The 8,863-nt window shown below is 49.2% G+C and overlaps 1 protein-coding gene across 1 annotated transcript in view; it reads left to right on the top strand.

The window, feature by feature from the left end:
- Positions 1–67: 67 nt before the first annotated feature.
- The window catches only part of ATG2A (autophagy related 2A), a 38,663-nt gene continuing 29,867 nt past the window's right edge, over positions 68–8,863 (top strand). Inside the window, exons 1-5 of the mRNA XM_054990865.1 lie at positions 68–540; positions 6,262–6,424; positions 6,802–6,954; positions 8,144–8,246; positions 8,536–8,713. Of these exons, the coding sequence (XP_054846840.1) occupies positions 370–540; positions 6,262–6,424; positions 6,802–6,954; positions 8,144–8,246; positions 8,536–8,713 (768 nt within the window). The 5' untranslated portion in view covers positions 68–369. The remainder of the gene's footprint in view (positions 541–6,261; positions 6,425–6,801; positions 6,955–8,143; positions 8,247–8,535; positions 8,714–8,863) is intronic.

The following is an 8,863-nucleotide window of genomic DNA, read 5'->3' as shown; positions in this document are numbered from 1 at the left end:
CACCCGCGCATGACCGCGCGTGAACGTGCGTAGGGCTTTATTTACTTCGTCCCTGGTAGCTCGAGGACAGGCGCATGCGCTCCGTGGAGCTCGGCAGCTGATTTCACGGGCTCTCGCGCCGCCGAGAGGACTTCGCTTTACGCCCTGCGGCCCGTCCTTTTCCTCTGGCTCCTGCTTCTTCTTTTCCTGGGCTCGGTCAGCCAATCAGGAAACAGCAAGTGGGCGGGGCGGACAGCAGGACCAATGAGCGTGGCGCACTCAGACCCAGAAGGGGGTCGGGCCGGGCCTGGGAAGCGAGAAGCTGGGCTCTGAGCCGGGGAGTCAAGTGATCGTGCCGGCCGGGTGAGGCGCCGCGCGGGCTGGCCAGCCATGTCGCGGTGGTTCTTCCCGTGGTCGAGCTCGATCAAGAAGCGCGCCTGCCGTTACCTGCTGCAGCACTACCTGGGCCACTTCCTGGAGGAGCGACTCGGCCTCGAGCAGCTCAGCCTAGACCTCTACGCCGGCGCGGGCCGCCTCAGCCGCATCCACCTCGATGTCTGGGTGAGGGAGGCACGGCGGGGCCTCTGTTGCGTGGGGCAGCTTCGCCTGCCGAACGCTCGCCTGCCTTTCGGAGGAGCAGGGCCGGCCCAAGGGCTCGGTGGGGCCGCTGAGAGGCCGAACCCCGGGGGGCTCGAGGCTGTCTGGGCAGGGAACGGCTGGCTGGTGGCCTGGGAAGGCTGCTCGGCCTCAGCAAATCCGGCAGCCCGCTTACAGTTCAAAGGGAGCGCAGGTTCCTCTCCTGCCACTCGTTTACGTTTTTGAATCCAGCCAGAGTCCCCAGGAGCTCCGTGTCCCTCTACATCGACCACATTTTAATCCCTTCTAGAAAGCGGCTTTCGTCTTTCTTTTCCTCTCAGGGCGGTGTGCATGATCCCTTCCTCCCCTCTTACCTTCTCAGTAACTTTATCAGGTAGGTTAGACTGAGCACTTGGGAAGGAAAGAAAGCTGCCTGGCTCCCTGAACCTCACCCTCCCAGGCCCTAGCCTGAAATTCTTAGCCATACATGGGAACATAGAAGAGGGGCCCTGCTGGATCAGACCTCTGGGTCCTTCCAGCCCAGTATCACACAGTTTCAGGTGGGAAGCCATGTTGGTCTGCAATATAGATCAGCAGGACTTGAGTCCAGTGGCACCTTAGAGACCAAAAATATTTTCAGGGTATGAGCTTTTGAGAACATGTTATACCCTGAAAGCTCTTGTTGGTTTCTAAGGTGCCTCTGGACTCATATCCTACTGTTTCACACAGCAGCCAACCTGTTACCTTGGAGGGTCAACAAACAGCCACTGTGTTGGCTTCCAGACCGTCTATGTTTTTGCTTTCTCACACAGCCAGCCACAAGGGGTCAGAGTGAGCTTGCTTATTTAAAGAGATTGCCACCAACGCCACCCTTCCCAGCCCCCTTCTGTTGGAGCAGGTTTTCCTGGCTAATGCTTAGCCGCATACATGCCCCTGGAGTCATCTTGCCTCCAGTTGCTTTGACGGCCGTTTGCTTCCTCCATTGCCCTCTTGCTGCCCTGCAGTTGGCCTCTTTACACCCACAGCCATCCTGTCGGGTTGCAGCAGGACAGGGCGTGCCCCTGAGTCATCCCTTGGGGTTATTGCAGCCAAAATAGCAGCTGAGAAGGATGTGTCCCCATTGTGGAATGATGGCAAGGAGGTGGGGAAAGGATGGCAAGGACGTGGGGGGGGCAGACATGCCCACCTTTTGCCGCGAAAGAAAATTCGAGTGGGAATGGGAGCTGGGCTTGTGTTGGGGTGAAACTGCCTTTGCAGGCTTGAGAACATTCAGGCATCTATATGCCTGATCTGGTGATGCACTCTAGGAATGGGAAATGGTACAGTCAACTTCAGGTATTGTTTGAGCTTTTCTTGTCTCCAGCATGCAAGTGCCAAAAGAGGCGAATGCAAACAATATTCTCTGCTTAAGTGCAGTGGAACAGTCCTCGGCACCTAAAGGGGATATCTGCCTTGACTCCCTCTCTGTCCCAAATGTGATCATTCGCCCTTCCCTGGATGTTGTGACCAGCTGCCTTTGCTGATGACAAAACCCCAGCAGCCGCCAGCTTTTGCAAGAGATTGTTTACTGAGTTTAGAGTTGTTGCTGGCTAGGATCCAGGGTCAGGAAGGCTCCTTGGAGATAAACAAACTCAGGGTGGGGGGGGGGGAATGGGAAGCGCCTGGTTTTCTAGGGCTTTTTCTTGGCTTGTGGCACAGGAGGGTGGTGGGTGGGCACCAAAATCCAAAGCCTTAGAAAATTTACATCTAGGAAAACTTTCTAGAGGTGATGAATGGTGATCTCTGTAACCTGTGATCTGTGATCTCTGTAACCACTGGCTTTTCCGTGCTCTTTAGCCACCCTCCCTGATGTTGTGGGCTGCCCAATTATCCTCTTTGCCCTTAGCAGCATTGTTGCTGGGGCTAAGCAGTGTCAACCACTTTGTACAGGCTTTGTATCTGGCCACAAATTCCTGCTCTACCACAGACTCATTGGATTGCCCTGAGCTTGTTTTCTATTTTACAGAAGTGGAAAATGTTACACTGCATTAATGATACTGGCTTTTTAAAATGGGAGAACAAAAAGAAGGAAATAATCTTTCTAAAAGGGAAGATATACTTTTAATACTAAGCCTTCCTTCCAAGGGAGGCCATTTTGAAGAGCAGGGAGTAAAGATATAAAGCCACACACTGAAGTGAGGATTAGCTGCCCCTTGAGACCCTTACCACCCTGTTATACACAGCAGCAGTTGTCAAGACGTGTCTTTTGAATGTATGCTTGGGGTTCGACTTTGTGGGTGATTGTGAGGGCCAAAGCAGAGGAGAGAAAATAGTTCTGGAACGATTAATATTCTGAAGCATGAGAACTTAAGTCAGCCTGTCATAGGATGAAGTGGGAGGCGCTGGTGTTGTGGAAGTTCTTGGCTCCGGGATCTTTCACCCCAGCCTGGAGAAAGGGCAGCTGGTTTAAAATTATCCCTGCAAGTCACTGCCTGCATGTTTGTTGCTGGCCTTTTTTACTGGGCCGTTCACGTCTTTCTCTTCCTCTCCTTGTCGTTCCATGCTCTGAGCTTTCCTTTAAGAAAATCCAAGTTAAATGCTGTGGTCAGCTTGTCTGTCTCCTTTGGCTGAATAGCACGCCAGTGGCTTATAAGTAGAGTGTGTGCCTGCTGTTCGCATAGGCCTGGCCCTTACTGTCACTGTGTGCAAGTGCCTCTGTGCTTCTATTTATTATTTATTGATTGTTTCTATTTCTGGCCCATCCTCCCCACGAACGGGCTCAGGGCGGGTTACAATAAAATGCTCAATGAGTATTAAAACATATAAAATACATTTAAAACAAAAAAACACCACAAATACATACAGAAACAGATGGCGAGCCACCTCCACTGTCCCCAATCATAATATAAGCAAAGCAGAACAAAGGGGTGGGGTGGGGTGGGGGCACAGTTTATAATAAACTGGTGACTGCACTTATAGGGAGGCAGGTGATTACGTTGCCCCCCTGGTGGGAGACCAGTAGGGAGGCTCCTAAACGATCTGTACAATACCTGGCACAGAGGCAGAGGGTATTCCTTCCTGGGAAATATCTTGTAACTAAGCAGTTGAGAATATCTTCTTCCAGTAGGCTGAGATTTTATTTATGCCAGCCTCAGGTAGGGGAAGTACCTTGAAGATGTGGGGTAGAAGGGTTACAACAGGTCTTGACAGATTTTCTCTGGCTTCAGGAGCCACCCCAAAGATTTAGGAGCCAGACATATTTTTCAGCCTTCAGGGCTTTATATTATAATGCCCCTATGTTCTCATTATTGCTACCTCAAAACCTCATCCTAAACGCTACACAGTTTGTCATTTTATGAAAGCTATAACAAAAGTAGTATAAATAAATATGGGGTAACCCTGGTTGTCATACAAGAAAAAGCTAACTTCTGTTCCAAACCCTAAATCAACTTTTGTATTTCTACTGAGTATCATCAAGAAATACTGATAGTAAATGACTGATGAAAACACTAGGTGCTACAGTGAAATTTCTAGGTGCCCTGGCACCTGGATTTTGCCAGGCCCTAGGTTACAAGGTTGTTGACTGCTTGAGAATCGAAGTCTAAAGGAACATAACACAACCCAGCAGAAAATGTCAAGGACCCAGAAGAATTCATGTTGCTGCCTTCTGGATTCCACAGGCTCACATTCTTGTTCTCCTAATTGCCGAGCCTCATTGGTTGGCCTGGGTCATTTTTGGAGCTTAACTCCCAGCAAAGATAGTGGATCGTGTCTCTGGTTGTCTTCCCTCAAGGAAAGGCAGGGGTGAGTTGGTACCTCTGCTATCAAGATCATAGGCCCAGGAAACAAGACCCATGAATTTTGTGAATGGGTAAATCCACGGTTGCAGTGGAGCAAGAAGTTCAAATCTTCCCTTTTATTGGTGTTGTTCTCCAGTTGCTTTACGTAGTGCACTTTTTGAATTCTCCTTTTGGGTGCCTAACTTGGACTGACCAAGGTAATTTATGGAGCTGTTTTTCTCTGTACGGCTTTCCTTCCTGGCCTCCCCCATGTAGCTGCCCCAGCTGTGGCTAGTGGATCTCTGCTTGGAGTCTGTCATCTGGCGTAGAGGTCACTGTAGTGGATAGTGACTAAATTGGTCAGTGGCCCAGTCTGGGGAAAGCAGGTCCAAAATGCCTCATTTGATCCTCAAACTGTATGGTGAGAATTGTTCACTCGCAGTTCCTGGTGAGGGGTTGCTGATGCAATACTAGGTTCCAACCTTGAAGTGTTTCAGTAGATGTTATGAATAAATCCTGGTCAGATTTATTAAGATGACTTCGCTCACAGAACAGGAAGGTAAAATGAAAATCAGCTAGCTGATAGAACAAAATACCCCACAGGACTGCAAAATTCTCCAAGTCAGTTCTTCAGCTTGCTCAGTGGTTTGCTTCAGGGATCATAAAATGTAACTGCTTTTTAAAAAGAGAACATTTTTATTGAAAAATTTTGTAACATACATTTTTTGTGAATGAGATTAAGCTCAAGAGACTGGTATCCATACACCATAAGTTTGGGTTGGGGAGGAAGGAAGGGGATATCTCAGAATAACATAGTTTTAAAACTTACAGAAATGGTCCATTATATCTGATTGTACATTTAGCCTTACAAAAACGGTTTTCAAAAGATGGCATCTTTTAAAATATTATCATCAATACAAATCACTCATAATGAAGAAAATATGCCTGCATTGAGGCAGGTTGTATGGTTTTTTTTTTTTTGCCTCAAATTATTTTAGGTAAGGGAAGAAGAAAGAGGATCAAATGGCAAAAAAAAGTTGGTAACTGGCTTGATTTTGCAACTTTCCGGTTTGTATTGGACTAACCTAACTTAGGAAGTGCCGTAATCTCCCAGACTTTAGTCAGCTATTCTTTGTGCGCAGGAGGCAAGTGTCGTTTCACTTGCTTGCTAGCAATACACAGATCCCTGTGCAAGTGGCATGAGCCCGTGCGCTGGATCTAAGGGTTGTGATGGAATTTGCCTTACGTATGTGTCAAAAGGACAGTTCATGATTGAACCAATCACTACATTTTAATTCTGAGGCCAGAAATGTAAAAGGACACTTGGGGAAACTGTTTAAAAACCCATACAAGATCCCACAGATGTTAGCTCTAAATCTCAGCATTCCTAGATGCCCATCAGAACAGCTGGTTTTTACTGACCTAGAGTCAGCTGCAGTTTGCGCTTGAACGAAGGTCTTGGCAAATGTTAAATGCAGATTCCTGTGCTTGGTAGGGGAGGGCACATGATGCAGCAGCCTTGTTGAAGCTATGCAGGTCTGTGTCTGCTTAGCATGTGGATGAGAGACCTCTTGGGAACTGTATGCTGCCTTGAGTTCTATGATATAATAAGTGCAATTATATCAAATCCTAGCACCAGACGAGCAGACACTTTTGTTTGCTTTCCCCTCTTTTCCTTTTGCTGTTGCTGGCAGGTTTGTACAGTTAGATGGAGCGCTTAGATTGGTGCTTGGGCTTTCCGAGGATGGGCTGAACAATGGGTGGCATCGCCCAAGCCGAATTTCCTACCCACCTGAAACCAGCTGGGCCTCAAAAGGCTACTTTGTGGTGCTTGGTGACCCAGAGGGGGCTCTTCTCAGTGACCTGTTCGCTTGCATGTGGATGATTGGTTGATAAGATGGGCCACGTTCTCACTGCCTGATGCCAGTTCACTCTCTTCCCGCCACAGTCAGTGAACGAGTTCCTGGAGTCTGTCGGGGCCCCCCTGGAAATTGTCGATGGATTCATCGACAGCATCGCCGTCACAATCCCCTGGTCTGCCTTAGTCACTGAGAACTGCACTGTGGAAGTGAGCGGTCTGCAGATCACGTGCCGGCCAAAGTACCGTAGCGGTGAGAGCCAGTTGAGGGGATGCCTAGATGTGAGGGGAGAGGGGTGGGAAGAGCTGAGGAAAACCAGATCCGCATCCTGATTCTTTCCTTGGGTGGGGGAAAAGAATGGGACTGACTGAGAGCATTCAGCTTTCCTGTGTTCTTTTTATGCTAGTTAGCAGCTGCCTTTGCAGCAGAGCTATCTGCCTGAGTGGTCCTAATGTGACCTCCCCAAGGAGGCTGGATTCAGGCTAAGGTGGAGTCCCTTTCCTGCTGTTTTCCCCAGCCTGGCTTTCCTCCCTGGAGGCTGTTTGCCCCCAGTTTCCCCCATCCTTGGGGCTCTTCCTCTTGCATCTGCCTACGACCCAATGACCCTTTCCCTTTTTGTGCTCCTGCAGCTGCCACTGGTTCAGAGTCGCAGAGCTGGGCATCATGCATGACAACAAGCATGCAGCTGGCGCAGGAGTGCTTGAAGGAGCAGGCCGAAGAGCCGTCAGACACCCCCCAGCCTCTTGAGGGGCTTGAAATGTTTGCCCAGACCATAGAAACTGGTGAGTTTCCCAAGACTGCAAGAGAATATTCAGTGGAGAATCTTGGTCTGCAGTAGAACCGCAGGATTGGAGTCCAGTGACACCTTAGAAACCAACAAGATTTTCAGGGTATAAGCTTTCGAGAGTCAAAGCTCCCTTCTTCGGATTCAGGTGGAGGAGTTACTCTAACATACAGGCTTTGGCAGATGTGTGTGTTCCTGGGGTGGGTTAACTTGGACTAGTTACACACTCTCGGACTAATCTACCTCATAGGGTTGATGGAAGGGTAAAATAGAGAAGCAGAAAATGTCATCAGCTACTTTGGGTCCCCACTAGGGAGAGAAGTGTTGTGTAAATGAATTAAATAAGTATGTTTCCGTGTGACTACAGAAGGCACCTATTGGATAATGCCCGTGACTATTAAAGAGAAAAACTTGCTTTTTCACCTCCATGCCTAGAGTAGTTTCGGAACTTTTAAAAAATTATGGTTTATTTTTATTTTTTGCTTTATGTGTAAGGATAGGTATTTTCCCACCCGCCCCCAGTGGAATCTCATGTAGCCCTTTAAAAAGACGGGAGAAAAAGTAGTGCGTGGCCTCGCTTCTTCCTCAAGTCTTTTCAAAATAATACATTCTTAGTTTCTGAATCTATTTTTTGGGGGGCTGTGTGTGCTCCCCTTCTCCAGTACTAGAATAACCGTTTCTTTCTTAAGAAAACACGTATCTACATATTTACCTAAATACAGGACAGCAGCCTTTTCTCGGAGGGGCCATAATACATCAGCTTTGGAGTGAAACTGAGTGGGCTGCAAGTCGTTTATTCTCTGAGTAAATCCTTCCCATTTCGTTTGCATCTACAAAGCAGGAATAGGAGGGTGGGTGGGTTACAGCTGTGTGGCCGTTGAGCTACTGATTTGGGTCAAGCGGCGGCCCTAAGGCCAAAGTCACTTCTGTTCCTCTTCAAAACTAGACACCCACAGCTATTGTGGAAATCCCAAGAAAATGTGCCTGCATGCATCACTGTTATGAACAAGTCTTGAATGTGGGGGCGGGGGGGCCAGGCCACCCAAGGGTTTTCACCCCGCTTCCTTCTCGTTAAGTGCCAAAGGCTGCCTGCCCTCTCAGTGTTCAATGAGAGTTGGGCGGGATGCGTTCTCAGGGCCGTATGCAGCCGCCCTAGTGACTTCCTGGTGTTCTCTGCTCTCTGCCAGTCTTGCGAAGGATTGAGGTGACCTTCTTGGACACGGTGGTACGGATAGAGCACACGCCTAGTGGGGGGCAGGGCAGCGTGGCCCTGGAGGTGCACATTAAAAGGTAAGTGGCTCCGACTCACCTGATGGACGAGATGTGTTTGTTGTAGTATCTTAGCCCAGTGGCATGGCAGATTTACTGTTGGAAAGACTGCCCACGTGCATACTGAGCCACTACGCGCTCTCAAGGTTTTGTGTTCATTGAAAGCGTGTTGAGAAAGAATGGTGGACTTCTCAATAAAGATGGGCAGCAGAGAGACAGATTGCCTTGAGAATGCCCCCTGCTGAGTTGCCACGGCCTTGCTTGTCCCAGTGTCCCCACCTGCTTTCTCTTCTCTCCATGTGCCCCTCAGGCTGGACTATTGTGATGAAGCTGTGAAGGATCCTGGGCAGGTACTCCCTGTAAACATCCACCAGCCTCCAGCCTTTGTGCACAAGATCCTGCAGTTGAGTGGTATCTTGCTGTACTTTGAAGAGTTCACGGATGGTGGTGGAGATAGCGGAGTCCGTGTGCCGTCCCCTGTCCCCAAGGTATAGCCCTGTGGACTGACTCGGCCTTGGTACAGGGCCAAGGCACTTCCAAGAGTCTCCAAGTACCATCACCCCCAGCATGGGGCTGGGGGCTGCCCCTTCTGCCAAAGAGAGGTGGGGTGTTGCAGACTCCCGTCTCCCTGTGTTTAG

Source organism: Eublepharis macularius, chromosome 1, assembly GCF_028583425.1.
Source record: "Eublepharis macularius isolate TG4126 chromosome 1, MPM_Emac_v1.0, whole genome shotgun sequence".
Classification (NCBI taxonomy): domain Eukaryota; kingdom Metazoa; phylum Chordata; class Lepidosauria; order Squamata; family Eublepharidae; genus Eublepharis; species Eublepharis macularius.
The sequence above is the reverse complement of the archived record's forward strand: the minus strand, read 5'-3'. Positions and strand labels throughout refer to the sequence as shown.